The 17,669-nt window shown below is 35.7% G+C and overlaps 1 protein-coding gene across 1 annotated transcript in view; it reads right to left on the reverse strand.

Annotated features, from left to right (window-relative positions):
- LOC126977220 (kinesin-like protein KIF13B) overlaps positions 1 to 17,669 on the reverse strand; it is a 168,623-nt gene that overhangs the window by 40,769 nt on the left and 110,185 nt on the right. The window contains exons 6-11 of the mRNA XM_050825933.1: positions 8,930 to 9,177; positions 6,416 to 6,563; positions 5,102 to 5,281; positions 2,602 to 2,701; positions 1,736 to 1,884; positions 224 to 461 (exon numbers count right to left, since the gene is read on the reverse strand). Coding sequence (XP_050681890.1) covers positions 224 to 461; positions 1,736 to 1,884; positions 2,602 to 2,701; positions 5,102 to 5,281; positions 6,416 to 6,563; positions 8,930 to 9,177 — 1,063 coding nt within the window. The remainder of the gene's footprint in view (positions 1 to 223; positions 462 to 1,735; positions 1,885 to 2,601; positions 2,702 to 5,101; positions 5,282 to 6,415; positions 6,564 to 8,929; positions 9,178 to 17,669) is intronic.

The following is a 17,669-nucleotide window of genomic DNA, read 5'->3' on the forward strand; positions in this document are numbered from 1 at the left end:
AAACAAACAAACAAACACTGCAGCTTTATAATATTAGTATAGATGTCAAATCGTACGATATGTCTCGTATGTTTTCGATGCAGCTGTAGCTTATTGAGTATTCCAATTTTTTTTTTTAATCTTTTTTGCTGAATTTTAGTGTAGCCCATTAGGATAATATTAGGTAGACCTACGGTAAACGAAAGCTAAACGTCTCCTTCTCGTCGTTAGTAACATCACTCACCGGTCTCCTTGGGACAGTTGAGGCGGAAGAAGTGGTGGTTGCCCCAGAGGATGCGGTCGGCGTGTCCCAGCCGCACTCGTTCCAGCACGGGCGTGCCGTTGAGGAAGCAGCGCGCAGCGTGCAGGGGCCGCATGTGGAGCACCCCGCCCTCTACTTCCAGCACGCAGTGGTGGGGCTGGATGCCCAGCCCCGACAGCTGGATGTCGGCCGACTTGTCCGCGCCCACGAGCGTCCGCTCCTAACATAGCGACAGGTTAATAGAGACAGGCCATTTTAATGAAGTCATTGTGATGTCAGATTCAAGCATACACTTAAAAATCTCCCATCAGACGTAGCCATCGTATATAGAATAGCAACTTCGAGGAGATCTTGGATCTTGGTTGGAATTATTTATGCGTATGATAAGCTAAACAGCGTCTTAATATAATGGATTTCAAGAATCCTCAACTCAAATTAAAGATACCGTTATTCACTGTAACAGTTAATATGCTTTATTTCAAACTGATCTATTTATTCTATACATTGTTAAATTCAGTTTTAAAAATAAGTACCGTACAGGTAATGATTTATACCGCGAAGGCTATCATTGTTTTTATATAACCGTAATCGCCGTCACTGATAATGAAATGGAAAATACGCATTTTCTTACACATTAAATACATTCAGGTTTTTTTTACATATAATGAAGTATCAACTGGATTTGCTATGCATGTGCACCCAAAAAGCGCACTTCAATAACCCGGACAAATTAAAAAAAACAATAGAACATAGCCCACTTTGGCATTTGTTCCGAGCATGATAATTTTAATTTACTACATACTAATTTGTTTAAATAATTTAATTTTTATTATAATTCTAATGTTGAATTCTTTAACACGTATGAACAAGCTACTCAACTAACTAACAACAACTACTTAAGCTCATATTATATAAAACTTTTTACAAACCAAGGAATATTTTTAAGGTTTTGTTTGTAAAAACGATATTTAAATGATGAGTTATATGCAAGACAGGCACAATCACCTCTTTAATTAGTATTCAATAACGCAAAATATACAAACAAGTCAAAATATAAATAACGCAAAATGTACATTAACGTAATATATATTAGAAAAAAAAACAGAAATTCTAACAAAGACAAAAATATTGTTGTCTTCATTATCCAAAAAAATTGCTATGTTTTTTTTAATGCACAGTTTCGTAAAAAATGATCCCTGTTGTTATAATGAAATTGTTTCACAGTAGAACTGTCAAACCGTGCGTCACTAAATTCTCTCATAGAAAATAATATGTCCATACAAAACAAATATTGAAAATAAAAATAACTTAATATTATCGGTCCCAAATCGAAATAAAAACTATCCTATCTCTCAAGTTGGACCAAACTGCGCTCCATGAAGTATGCCCGTTTAAATCCGTTCATTAGTTTACAAGTTCACAGGAAACAAAACTCAGGACACCGGATTTATATATATACGTATGTTCTGATTTGGTTGTAACACATTGGCGTACCTTGAGATAATACACCAGCAGTTCATTGAGCGACGGATCCGCGTTAAGGTTCACGAGATAGTACTTGTTCTTCTCCACTTTGATACCGCTCGCTTGTACACTGATGCCCATCTTTTCCAGTGCGTGTTGACGCTCGCTTTGGATCCGACCTGGTGAAGACGATGAAAATAAAATAAACTCACGCTTCACACCAAGTTCTAAGAAATCACTATTTTTTTAAAGTCTGGTGAAGAGTAGGGCAAAAAAGAATTACAAGCTGGTATCCCCGAAACTTAACCTTAAGTGTAACGCTATATATGGGAAGACGAAATTAAGAAGACAGCGGCTGGACCCTACTGGCGACGTGTAACAGGGGGACAGAACTTATTTGAGGGGATTAGAGAAGGCTTTTGATATGACAAAGTTAGTATAGTGTGAGTTTATTTCGATTTTAATATTTTTAAGAAAGCCAAGCGCGTACACCTTAAGCAAAGGCCGGCAACGCTCCTGTGATTCCTCTGGTGTTGCAAGAGAATGTAGGCGGCGGTGATCACTTAACACCAGGTGACCGGTACGCTCGTTTGTCCTCCTTTTCCTATAAAAAAAAGCCAATTGCTTCTTGTACTTACATTTACATAATAAACAAACATAATTCATTCGAGCTAATAGAAGACCGCCACGCATCTATACAGATTTTTTCCCTAGATTTTTATTTCTCTAGTCTTCACTAATAAATGATGATGGTAATAATAATGTGCGCTAAATGGAAATAAAACTTTAATAATATTGGTTATTTTAAACAAAGTTATAATTACATGTAATTGTATCATCCTATAACTACTAACCTTTAATTTTCCATGAGATTGAATTAAATTAGTTTAACATACCGGTTTCCACTAATTTTTCTTCCCATGTCCTAGACATTTCCTTCATCAGGTGTTCACTCTGGGCCAGCTTTTCATGTACATCCTCTCCCATGGGCGAACCCTGAAGTAAATAAATTACATAACGACAATTAACAAATAATTATACTTCTTATCAATGCCTCATGACTAGGAATGTATAGGTGTAGATACCGACATTACTTAGATGTTATAGAAAAATAAGTTGCTGCAACAAGACAGTTCCCAGTGGGAGGCTCCTTTGTACAGGATGCCGGCTAGATTATGGCTACCACAACGGCGCCTATTTCTGCCGTGAAGCAGTAATGTGTAAGCATTATTAAGTTTTTCTCTGAAGGGCGCCGTAGCTAGTGAATTTAATGGGGAAATGAGACTTAACATCTTAAATCTCAAAGTGACAAGCGCAATTGTAGTGTCGCTCAGATTATTCTGGGGTTTTCAAGAATCTTGAGCGGCACTGCATTTTAATGGGCAGAGCGTATCAATTACCATCAGCTGAACGTCCTGCTCGTCTCGTCCCTTATTTTCATTTAAAAATAAACTTAGATTGCCTTGACACTATAAATGTACCTATAGGTATTGCTGTCGAAGACTAGATTTCGGCGAAAATGAAAAACTAGACCCATTAATATTGTCTTATCAATATATGTATAATTGTCGTAGGAAAAAAAAAATATTTAAAAAAATACATATATTAAACAACGAAGAAATTTTTTAAAGTAAAAGTTGCACGATCTTACGATATTGTGATATTATCTATGTGTGCCATAGTCGAGCTGCTCTATCTAATCAGCTTCCATCTCGCATATCAGCGCGGATCAACCCTCGACCCTTTGGCCTAGCTCCGACGTACGTGACCTCTATAGCCGAGCGCTCGCGACACACTCCACAGTGTCACACAAGCGCCTCATCAACGTACAAAAAAACATTAAACTACGACACACGCTCTTATTTATTAACAGGCGACGTAATTAGCTACTTTTAAATTCATCGTACAAAAAATATGTCTCTAGCATACGTCGCTTTATTCTGCTAACTGAAGTGATGTGAAATATTAATGCAGCGACATTTTGTTTGGGATTTCTAAGACAATCTATATATTTAAAAAATGAATTGCTGTTCGTTAGTCTCGCTAAAACTCGATAACGGCTGGACCGATTTGGCTAATTTTGGTATTTGTGGAAGTCCAGAGAAGGTTTATAAGGTGAATAAATATGAAAATATTCAGAATTAAATAAAAGCAACAGTTTTGTTTTTCCTTTGACGTGTCCTCCGTCGTTCAGAAATCAAATCGATATAATAGTTTGAAATGAATAACTAATTAGAATCTTTATATCTTTCTGACTTTCTCAGGGGGTAAAAAGTAATTTTAGCTTAATTTTAGCTACCTATAATTGGTAGATTAACTACAGTTGTTAACTATGATGGCAATACAACGTTTGCTGGGTCAGCTAGTATAAGATTAATATACGCATTCAGAACTTAAAATGGCAACAATTAATAGGCGTAGAGCTGAATTTGTTACAGATTACCTATATATATACCTATGCATTTGTTATTTCATTATCAGTGACGCCAGTTACAGTTACATAAAAACAATGATGACCTTCGCGGTATAAATCATTACCTGTACGGTAGTTATTTTTACAACTGAATTTAACAATGTATAGAATAGATCGGTTTTAAATAAGGCAGTGTAAACTGTTACAGTGAATAACTGTATGTTTAATTTGATTTGAGGATTTTTATGAAAATAAGGGAAAAGACGAGCAGGACGTTCAGTTGATGGTAATTGATACGCCCTGCCCTATACAATGCAGTGCCGCTCAGGATTCTTGAAAAACCCCAAAAATTCTGAGCGGCACTACAACTATTATATACCTACTAAATTTCAAGTCTCTACGCCTTATGGTACCAGAGATATCGTGATGAGTCACAATACATACTTCATACTTTACCAGTGGGTAGCTGTAACTTTGCGCAGGATGCCGGCTAGATTATAAGTATTACAACGGCGCCTATTTCTGCCGTGAAGCAGTAATGTATAAGCATTATTGTGATTCTTGATGAGACTTAACATCTTATGTCTTAAGGTGACGAGCGCAATTGTAATGCCGCTCAGAATTTCGGGTTTTTCAATAATCCTGAGCGGTACTACATTGTAATGGGCAGGGTGTATCAATTACCATCACACGTCTTGCTCGTCCACCCGTATTGGCATAAAAAAAAGAAGTGACAATGACACGAGACACGAAGCATACCGCGACTCGATCACATCACCCTGTGGAATGTCTCATGTGTATGTACCGTGGCATAGTTAGTTTAGCTGGGCTGTTTACACACTTAGCCTCTTAATTGGGCCATTGTGCATATTTAAAATGTCTTCTTCCTCCAACCAGCCCAGATCATTCCAGAAGTCTAGCAGTCTTAAGTTTCTACAGGCATCCGGAAGCGATGCTGGTGATTGAAGTATTTGTGTATGTACCGTGGCATATTTGAGCATCTCCTTGAGCGCCTCGACCTCCTGGCGCAGCTCTCGTATGATGCGCGCGTTGGGGTCTTCGTTGACGACGGCGTGATTGACAATCCGTTTGGCGCGGTCCGCGTACCGAAGTGTCGAAAGCGTCTCCTCGTAGTTGTCGGCCGCAGGGGACACTGTCGCCACCTACAGGTGCGGCGAGGAAACAAATGAATACAAGTCACATTTACCACTCAATATATTAGCAACAATTACATATTTAGTCGAATGTTGTTGCGGGTCTCGAACCCACGATCTCTCGCATTCCGTGCGAGTGCTCTTCCAGCTGAGCTATCCGTTGGAGTGACGTATCGTCATAAAATCTTGTATGCTTTGTTCAACTCTCAGGTTTGGGTTTCATCTACAGGATCTACTTTACAGTTGATAACCTGCTCAACCCCAGTATATGCAAATTAGGAAATTGACTTGAGATGTCGCTCTTGCAAATCTCAACAATTTGTTATGTTTTTAAAGTGATAAGCCTCACTTCTGGGATAAATACACAAATAAAATTTGAAAACAAAATTTTATGAACGATGCGAGACTCGAACCCACGACTTCTTGCGTTCCGTGCGAGTGCTCTTCCAACTGAGATAACCGTTCGAGTGACGCATCGCAATAAAATCTTGTACGCTTTGTTCAACTCTCAGGTGGCTTGTATTGTAATGTAAAAATAATTGTACCGTATTTTTTTTTTCAAAAAGCGTTAAGATGTCTGACACCGTGAGGTTGGTCGATATGTCTCCCTCTAGTATAGTGTGACATCTATTAAGCGAGTGCTACAGCCAATAATACGTAAGTGCATATGCACTAAAATACTAAATATAATCATTTTATATACGCAGTAAACACTAACCCCCTTATTCATAATGGTCCGCTAACTTTAAACAGCCGCTAAGGAGTGTTTTTTCTCATTCTGACTTAAGTCAATAGAAGAAGACAGAACGACAATTAGCAATGCTTTAAGTTAGCAGACTGTTATGAATAAGGGGATATGTTCTTAAGATTATAATCATTTAAGAAAATATGTGTAAGATAATAAAATATTGTATACGTGAAAATGACGCCGTTTATCAATATTTCTCACAGGGATTGACCAAAGGCAAAATACTACACACTTCACTAACACATCTGCAAAACTAGCACACATGAACATTTTAAATTTAGTCTCGCCGTAATGAGGAGAGTGTTTGTCTATTAAGCTAGTAGCATACAAAGAAGATAGAACTATCAATAACTGTTTTTTACTCAATATGGATATATTTTAACAAAATAATTTACCATAACAGTCTTGCTGTTGCCTCCGAGGTTGTCCTTGAGCAGCCACGTGAGCACTGAATCTCGGTACGGCACGAATTTGTCCTTGTTGTTCTTGCCCGACGACTGGTCCGCGAGCTTCGATATCACGAGGCCTAGGGTTGTGAGTGATCTGCAAACATTTCATTTAACACTTATTGCTTACATACTTGTAACTCTTAACCGTACGAAACTACACACAAAAAAAACCTAAAACGTAATCAATAAATAAAAATAGTTTAAAAAACACGCTTAGGTTGAAAAGATAATTGTTGAAATTTAAAATGAACATCAATTCCTGACTTATCGACGATAGATGAATAAATTAATAAAAATCTTAATTTGCAAAATGAAAAATTGAATTATCAAATTCCTGTATTATCATCGGTCCTCGATAAATCTACGAAGTATGAACGAAATCTGGCTGTTAAAAGTGTGTCAAAATCGCGCCCAAATGAGTCTGTTACAAACAAACATAGTCGAAGCTAATAAAAAGCGTGTAAAAAATGATATTTATATTTCTGATATACATTTAATCAGACTAATTTTTAACCGACTTCAAAAAAGGAGGAGGTTCTCAATTCGTCGGTATGTTTTTTTATGTTTGTTACCTCAAAACTTTCAACTGGGTTTGATTTTGATAATTCTTATTTTATTTGAAAGCTGGTGCTTCCCGTAACTCTTCAATTCTAAGGAGTAAATTAACGATACTCGACCGAATCTTTTTTATGCTCATCTACACATATTTAGTTAGCATACTTCAAATTCACTAAAAATCAAAAAATAACAAAAAACAACCGACTTCAAAAACACTATTCCAAAACAATAGATATAATATTCACTAAAAAGTATAAAAATAATTGCGTATTTTTATACGATCTAATTAATTAATCTAATTTTTGTTACGATTATCGTAGTTGTTGAAGTCGGTGTCATCCAAGAAAGGTTTGTAACTACATACACAGTTATAGGTGAGATGTGCTCGAGTTGTGAGGAGGCGAGAGGCGAGAACACCGATTCCAAAAATAACAATAATCGTAACTAGAATTAGATTAATTAATTAGATTGTATAAAAATACGCAATTAATTTTATACTTTTTAGTGCATATTATATCTATTGTTTTGGAATAGTGTTTTAGAAGTCGGTTGTTTTTTTGTTAATTTTTATTTTTTTAATATATCTAAATAAACACCATTTTTTTATATTACTATTTAAGGTATATATATCAAACATTATATTATGTGATATGTTGCAGTTAGAACATATAAATCAATACACATTACTCACTAAGAACCTTAAATATTTAGTTAGTTTAGTTTCCAACTTATTACATTAGTCATTCCAAACATACAATTTCCCATTTAGGTTTCATCGATTTCTATTAATGAGATATTAATACTAAATGTGAATAGGTTTATTGATGTCTACAACTCGGTTAAGTTGAGCTAGTAAATCTTTTGTTAGACGATGTATATGCTTTTACAACATGATCCAATAAAATGTACAAAATTAATTACGAAATTCAAAAGAATTATTAAAATCGTTATATTATGTGGTAAAGTTTACCTACTACTATAACGCAAATAACTTTCGTAATGATACCACAGATTGGGAATGGAGCGACCGCATACAGACTATTTTATTCTTCTAAAATTATGAAAAAGACGCCAGCTGAGGTGCCTGCGTTCTTCTCAGGTCGGAGGCATAAATAATACAGTCCTCTAAACGTTGAGGCCAGTTATCAGCGGAGGTCTCATTATACCTATTATTAGCCCGGTACACAACCTTCTTTGTGTAATGCAATCACAGCGACTCGGTTCTCTTTATCACCTCACAATATTGTGCAACTCAATGAACAACCAAATAAAAATTACAAATTCAAATGAAAATATTTTGTTTATTTTTAATTCTAACAGTATTTATGGCCAGACTAAGTAAAGTGGTGGTACGTTTTAAAATTCATCTCATAACGTACCGCGCTTATTTCTGACCCCTACAACGCAGTCAAAGAACCTACACAAACAGATACAGTAGTAATGGTATGCGCGACAAGCACACTGCTATTGCTTCAGTCGTTCACTTACACCTCTGAGGATTTTGACTATAGGGGCCTTCACTCGACTCTCGGTCAGCTGACCGCATGCAAAGGCGACCTTTGGCCAAGTGCCTCTATATGAAATGTTTATTGTATAGTCCTCCTCCTCCTTGTCCATACATAAAGAGATTATATAAAGAGGTTTCCCGGTATAAAGGCGTCTGGGGTGGTGTTCAAAGCAGGTGTTCATTATGGTAAGGTTTTTTTTTGTCGATACAAAACTCCAGTAATCTCCAGTACCTCTGTCATTCTGATGCCCAGTCCAAATTTTTGTACTGTTTCACGCAAGTGGTAATCATCTTCAGTTTTGCCTACCTAGGCGTTAAGGTCACCAACAATCATTAACATCTCGCGGTTAGGTATCTTCGACAAGGTTGCTTCAAGACATTGACAAGATACTCACTTATTAATATTAGAGCCTTCCTTCAGCCTGTCCCCGACTGCCCCGGTCTTCACCGCCCTCTCCGAGCCCGCCAGGTCCACGAGCGACAGTCGCGCGACCTTCTCACCGCTCACGCCGGTCGCGGCGTCACACAGCGTCTGTGTGAGCACTACGCTGAAAACGGCGTGCGAACGCGATGACTCGCTGTTCATGTTGGTCGCAGCGACTGTCCGCGATTTGTTGCCTTCCGTCATCAAATTGTCTATGTCCTGAAAAACATCGCAACAATTACACTATTGTTGTTACAATTTACCTTCCATAACAAATAAACCAACCACGCTTCTAATTTCACGCATTCTTAAAAATGCCCGCGCTTTAAGAATGGGTCAAGCCATCACATTATAGTACAAATACTGGCACCAATTTTTGGATAGGTATTTGAGGCAAGCTGAAAACTTGTTCCATACGTCTCCTATTATACACCAACTCGGAGCTGCAAAACTGGCTGATGAGCAGTGGGGCTAAAAGAACCCCAAAATTATTAAATTTTTATTTTTCCAGAAATAGAGGCAATATGCAATTTTTATATGTTGTACTTTTATGTATAAAGAATAAAACAAAAACATAAGCCTGACGATTGAGACGGGGCTTTAACATTGCCAACATTGCCGTGCAGAAATATTTTCCAAAAATTTTAAAAAATGTATTTGAAGCAACTTGAAATTTTAATTCCCGGCGTCAGACACTATAAAATCACTAATCAAAGATACTGCTTGCAAGCTGACCACTGCTTGCTGACGCCACGCATACGTTAATATGACAAGTATCCCTGTTCCAATGCGCGGGCGCCGGTTATCAAAAAGTTCATAAATCTGAACACGCAAAATGTATACAAATTTAAACCAAACGTAGGTATCTCTTAAAATACGCTGCTATTGTCAACTTCACTAATTACATAAAAATTTCGTTGTTACCATGAAATTCCATACAGAAACACACCATCTATTAAATCGCGAATATACCTACTTACTGAAGAAAGGAGTTAAAAAGAACCTATAAAGTAGTTCCATTCCAACAGTTTCATTACAATTGGGTAATTGACTCATTTTTTATTAATATTTTCTTATAAAGATAAAAAGTAATACAAATTTAGAGACATTTCAACTTTTGCTGTGTTATAAATAAACGCTTGACAGTTGGAGTAAGGATCTTCTGTCCCTATCTCGCGAAACAAAAATTTGTATATATTATATCCAATACGACAAAACTGAGATGTCACTGCTACTATTCACTATTGTTTAATAAGTAGAACTCAACTCAGAGACGTCCGCACCCGACCGAAGACCGTGGATATCTTGTGACAGTGATGGTTATAACATACTTAATTCAGACTAGATGTCAAGACACTACAGTGACGTCACATTTCATTATGACTATCTCTGTCTAATCCGAAATATTAAATCCTCAAAGCTTTTTTTATTATTGATCTACTAAATATTTTTGATCATTTTATTTGTTATTAGAATCAGTTTCAAAAAAGAATTAAAAACATCTATATTTTAATGTCAATATCCAATAATGTAAAATTTCTGTTGTAATTCCGTACGGACGTTACAGATTAACAAAAGAATTTATCATAAAAACTTATAAGTTACATTTCTCTATCACTGGCAGCCAAATACATTTCGATTTCCTTCACCCACGCAAATCCGTCGTTATCCACTGATTGTATACTTTCTCCAGATCGACTTTGAATTACTCTGAGTGACTATTCATTGTGCCTTGTGTCCTACGCACAAAGATCTTTTGTTCGATTGACTTCCTGCTTTGCGGCCGGACTGAATATAATATTATTCTTTTTTCATGGAAATGCCTGGTATTTGAATAATTTCGCATGCTTCATACATTTCATTACGCATAATACTCTGTTTAATTTATGTTTTCTTTACTTCGAAGCTTATTCTTAACCCACTGCCAAAAATGCACCCAGCCAAGTTGTTGAGCTAAATGCTTACATTAAATTACAATTTTATCGATAGGTTATACATTTGATCGAAGAGCACATAACATTAAACAACTATAACAACTTCTTAAATATAATATTTATTAACTAACTATAGGTTTATAAAGTACATAAAGAAGTAAATAGATTACTGATAGGTTTTTATAGCTCGTATTTTCTTTAAGAGGAAGTGGAGTAGGAGTAGACTGAGAAAGTTATCTATATTAGAAGAAACAGGTAGTGTTTAGGTGATTGGGAAACACTTGATAAATCCTGAGGGTATGTCAAAAAAAATGTCTAACTCTGATTTTGTTTCAGAATTACATTTCGTCAGACTTCATTTGATGATGGCGATAATATTGAAGAACAGTTCCATATAGAAGCTGTTCAAACATAATCATAATTAGATAAAGCCAAACTGCATGTGTGATGTTCTTAAGTTGACATTAGGTACCTACATGTCAGAAATTCTACCTCTTACCTTAAATCTCCAAGATTAATCGGCAATAAATACCAGAATCAATCTTAATTATGTTATTCACTCATAAAGGACGTTTAAGTAAAATGGGCAACAGTATCTGTTTCAGCAAAATGTTTCCTAATTTATACTTTCTTTTCTATTCCTGGTTTAACATTTTCAAATAGTTAAATCTCTATTTACAACATGCAATTTATAAGTAACAGAGAATTCTAAAAGCTCATTCTCAATTTACACTTATTTTCTCACACCATTCCCTTGGGTCGTTCAACAGTGGAATGAAATAGCCCAAGTCCCAACCCACGCGTAAGAGTACAATTCAAATTTCTTCATTGGTCTCCAGATGAAACATCATCTTCTTACACATTTTAATTTTGTTACATTTATTCATAGATTTGTTTATCGTTCAATTATAATCATAAACTATACGATCATATTTCTATCTGTGCGAAATATAATATTGTTAATATCTGTATGACTTTTAGAATGTATAAATTTATAAGGAATTTACAAACAATAAATAATGGAATGATTATATTTACAATTACAAACAATCTACGGATTTGTTCCCTTGAGACGCAAGTGACATTTTATAATACATTACGAAGGAATTCAATAAAGACCTTAACGACATAATATAAAAGAAATACAAGTTGTTTGGTTGGATTTAAAGTTTTCACATAGTATGGAGAAACAAATGTTTATAGAAATTAAGTACACATAACTAATAAAGTGTGCAACTGAGAATCACCACCTCACTCACCACCATAAAGCCTAGTCTTAATTCTATTACAAAGGTACCGATATATAACATAATATAATAATTTATATATTTTAATTCAAAATACATTTAATTGATAGTAATTATTATCTTAATATATATAAATCCAGTGTTCTGATGTTTGTTTCCACTGAAATCCTAAACTAACGAGCGAATTTTAATGGGGATTACTTCATGGAGTGCAGTTTAGTCCAACATGAGAGATAGGATAGTTTTTATTTCGATTTTGGGGGATTTAATTCTTGATGTTATGAAATATTAGTGACAAATTCATAAAATACAGCATTTTATTTATTATGTATACAGAACAACGTCTGTCGGGTCAGCTAGTTATAAAATACAAATTTTACACGAAAGGAATAATTGGTACAACATAAATTATTATAACAAAAATGTAGTAAACAGACAAAGCAAGATAATCAGTGTAATGAGAACGAAGGCAGTGTATATGTATACGAATATATGTATATGTGTCTTTTTAACCCAGTTTTAAGTACAGCAAAGGAACGGGGTCACGGGCAAACCCCGCGTATAGCAAGGCTATTCAAAATAATCGATAAGAACCTCCGCTTTAGAAATCTGACTTCCTTTTCCAGTCCTTGTTACATATTTTAGCAAACTAGCCGTATCCTGAATACTAACCTGGAAAATTACTTGAAACAGATTGTTGATACTGTGTATACAACTGTTTACTTAAAAACACCGGCAGTCTGTTTAAAAAAAATGCAAGCTTGCATTTTGACGAGGGTGTTTTCCGGATTTACTTAAGTATAGAAAAATTACTTCATTATTTAAATCTGGTAGTGCAACTGATCCTAATAATTATAGCCCTATATCGGTCTTACCTTCTGTTAGCAAAATTATAGGAAAAAAATATTTTTTCTACAGCTAACGAAACAATTATTCTATGTAAACAACTTTATGCATAGAAATCATGCAATTTGGTTTTACTCGAGGTTCATCAACAACTGATGCTGGTATCGAGTTAATAAGGAATACTTTTGATGGTTTTAAAGATTCTTTTGATGCTTGGAAAGATTCTATTGATGCTTTGGGTATTTTTGTGACTTGTCAAAAGCGTTTGATTGTGTTCAACATGAGACTATTATTAATAAACTGTGTTATTACGGTATACGAGGAGTTTCGCTGAAACTGTTAAAATATTTACAAGGAAGAATGCAATTCGTAAATGTAAATGGAAAGCAATCATCTAGTTCTCTGGTCTCAATGGGCGTACCTCAAGGCTCAATACTGAGACCTTTCCTGTTTCTGGTATATATTAACGATCTGCCATTTTTTATAACTAACCAGTATCATATAGTATTGTTTGTCGCTGACACATCTTTGTTATCAAGAATTAAACGTCAGAATGACAAGTGCGATGAAATAAATAAAACTTTAACACAGTATCAAAATGCATAATTTCACTATGAATAATATATTATTGAATAAAATAAAAACAATGTTTGAAATTTAAGTTGCCAAATGTAACACAAAAGTGACTCATTAATGACACAGATTTTTAGATGTTAAATGAGATTTTATGTCAATAAAGTATTTTTAAATTGACTTGACTAAGCGATACTAAGTCTATGGGTGGCACGATACTCAAATTATATTATTTACAAATCCAGTTTATGTTATGGGATGGAAGATGGCTTATAACATGATACTAATAAAAGAAATACTTTAATTACTTATTTAGTATTCGAAGATCTAAATAATATAATTACGACAGGACACAACGATCACGTAGGAAAAAAGTGGTCTAGTACATTAAATTATTTTATTTTATCAGTGCGAAGTGAAGCTATAATCCAATGAAGAAGATCTATGAATAAATTGTCAGAGATACAAAAAAATACGCTCATTAGACCAACAGCTAATTACATGGTCTATTACACTCATTGCAGCTAAATGTAAATAATTCATAAGTATTGAACTGTTGAATACTGAATCTCTCATCAGAATGTAACTTCATAAATATTTTAGTAGATCTGGGAAAAGCTCGAAATTGTTCCGATGCGAGAGTAAAACCTATAATCGATTAAAGCTCGGGCTTCCAAACACTTTTAAATTGTGAATTTATTTATTCAAAAAATGTCAAAGGCGTAATTTAGAGCTATGTATTGGATTTTATTGTACAAACTTTTATATGGTGCCATAAATGAGTTATAATAATATTATTATGTTTCGGTCAGAAGGGCGCAAGTGAAATTACTGGGCAAACGAGGCTTGACATCTTATGTCTCTTACGAGCGCAATTGTAGTGCCACAGCGTAATTTTTCGATTTTTCAAGAATCCTGAGCGGCACTGAATAGTTAGTTTAATTAGTAATTGGCAGGGCGTATCAATTACCATCAGCTGAACGTCCTGCTCGTTTTGTCTCTTATTGTCATATAAAAATGTAGTATTAATTTTGTACTGATACCAACTACACACATCAAAACAGTGCTACATCTAAGCAACATGCATGATATTACAAATTTACCATTTATATTAAGTAGTTTCTAAGTCTTTATTCACTCAAAGTGCATAGGTATATAAACTTTTTTGCTATTGATGGCGATTTTACTGGCTGGTTGTAAAAAAGTCGAATATGTGTTTTTTTTTTTCATAAAATTAAATGATAGGGAATTTGTTTGAATTTAAGTGCGTTTTTATTGCTACGTTTAGTCTTGATTTTATAATTTTACCAACCATTTAAATAAAGTTAGCGACAAAATTGAATTGTTAGATATTCTTTACGTCATGGAGCGACGTCATTTGACGGCAAATGAAATGCAAAGAGCTGTAGGGATGTTGCAAGCGGGAAGTAATCAATCTCAGATATCTCGGCATTTTGGCATTCATAGAAGTGTTATTTGTCGTCTTCGGCAGCGCTACAATAATACAAGGGAACCCGCTGAACAGCATTAAGGCCGTAAAAGGAGTACAACCACTCAGCAGGACGGGTTGGTACATACAACTGACTGCAAGACGCCAGCCGATGTTAACCGCTCGAGAGATAAGTTTGAGGCTACAAAATTCAAGCGGTGTTGATGTAAGTCCCCAAACTGTGCGAAATCGACTGCATTAGTACGGCCTACGAGCTTGACGCTCAATTAGGTGCCCACCGATGCGTCACGGGAATCGCGCTCGTCGAAATGAATGATGTAGAGAACGAACAACATGGACCCAGAAACAATGGGATAAAATTAAATTTTCCGATCAGTCGCGATTCGGGTTTAGTATACAAGAAGGGTGCGAATGTACCGTCCGCGTCGGCCCGGAAATACTGAAAGGCTCAGGTGCATTCAGGAAGTTCATCCATACAGCTGCTCAACAGTTATGGTATGGGCGGGAATAATGAATAACAGATGAACTGAGCTCGTTTTTGTAAATGGAAACATGAACGCTGAAAATCACGTTGAGGATATTCTCAGACCTTATGTCCATCCATTTGCATAAACCTTTGGCTCCGATTTTTCGTTAATGCATGACAATGCGCGTTCACATACAGATCGGCGAACCAGTCAATACTTGGCATCGGAGAACGTCCCGGTATAGCCCTAGCCTGCACAATCGCCAGACCTCAACCCCATCGAGCACGCATGGGACATGCTCCAGAGACGTGTTTTGAAGGACTTGGACGGAGTGACAACAACCCAACAGCTGAAGGATTTGCTACAATTCCATTGGGAGCGAATACCGCAAGATGACATAAACAGTCTCATTAATTCAATGAATAATCGTTGCCGACAAGTTCTGAATAGCAGAGGAGACCAAACTTTGTATTAAATTATCCTATCCTTTCACATTAAATTCATTTTCTTTAGAAATTTCATTTTGTTAAAAAAATGTTTACTTGCTTATGTACCTTAGTTTCTGCAGTATATTCTAATATTGGTGATTTCTGTTATAAAACGAACTTATAAAGACAACAGCTGTTATTTTTACATCAAAGGAACTTAAAAATATTATTTTAAAAAAATACAACGTTATAATGTGAAAAACCATCCTAAAATTTAAATAAGTACATGTTGCTTAGACTTTTTTCGATGTGTGTATTTATAGTTTCAAATAATAACTGTGGCAATAGACATAGACATTATCAGCGGAAAAACAAGAAATATTAACGTAGGTATTGGATATTAAAAATATGTCTAGATATTGAAAAGGCAAATGTACAGATTGAAAAGTGACGAAAGGCGATTTTTTTGCACGCAGCAGTTACTCAACTGGCGAGTATAGATAACAATAGGATATGAGAGAGAAATAATGATATGTGACGTGGTTTTATTTGCCAATAACAAGACTTTATATCAATAACTTGATTAAATTTAAATTTCAGCAATAACACTCAAATATTTCATCGAAAGTAGGAATATTACATCGGAGTGGAAGTACACATAATACAATATTAAACGAGCCTGGCAAATAGAATTAGCCGCAATCAAGCGAAATAATTGCCGCAGTTGAACCCCCGTGCTGCGTCTAGATGTAATCAGACTCTTAACGGACACTCTTCAAAGAAATCTACAATTGACTTATCCAATATTTATGCCAACGTTCACGAAGGCTTTAATATTAAACTGGGAGCTTTTCGTTCTTGATTATTAACAAATTCAGTGTTCCGCTTTATTCTTTACGAGAAACACAAATTTCAAGATTCGTAATGATACACAAATACAAAATGAGTATTGCCCTATTAATACTTTGCAGATATATTTTTCTAATATTAGCAAGATTTGAAGACGAAGGTTTTTAACCAGTGTGTGTTGCCAGTGATGACTTACGGTACGCAGACGTGGTCGCTAAACTATGGACCTGATGAGAAAGCTCATGATCGCTCAGAGGGCAATGGAGAGGGCTATGCTCGGAATTTGCCTGCGAGAGCGAATCAGAAATGAGGAGATCCGCAGGAGAACCTAAGTCACCAACATAGGACAAATGATTGCGAAATTGAAGTGACAGTGGGCAGAGCACATAATTCGACGGACAGATGGCCGGTGGGGCAAAAAAGCCCTCGAATGACGACCAAGTACCGGAAGACGCAGTGTTGGTAGGCCCCCCACAAGATGTAACGACGATCTGGTCAAAATCGCTGGAATGTGTTGGACGTGGGCAGCGCAGGAGTCTTGGAGATCTTTGGGGGAGGCCTTTGTCCAGCAGTGGACGTCTTCCGGGTGAATTAGCAACTAGGCAATTTTGTGATGTCCTTAATTTGTACGAATCAACAAACCAGCAGCTCGGGCTTATTTGACGATAGGTTATATATATAATAATTCTGGGATTTAGTTTAAGTCACTACTATTTTTTTATTTTTTTACAAAACTATTTTTCATATGAACCTAGAATATCCTTTAGCGTTTCATCAGTAGAATATTTGATCTTTAGAGCCATTCCCTCTAGGACCGGTTACTTGACACACCATCGTGAGTTATACGTCGCTTATTTTTTCAACGATGGTATTCGTTCCCACGACAATACAGTATCGAACGACTTTTCTATTCAGTC

Source organism: Leptidea sinapis, chromosome 44 (assembly GCF_905404315.1).
Source record: "Leptidea sinapis chromosome 44, ilLepSina1.1, whole genome shotgun sequence".
Lineage (NCBI taxonomy): Eukaryota > Metazoa > Arthropoda > Insecta > Lepidoptera > Pieridae > Leptidea > Leptidea sinapis.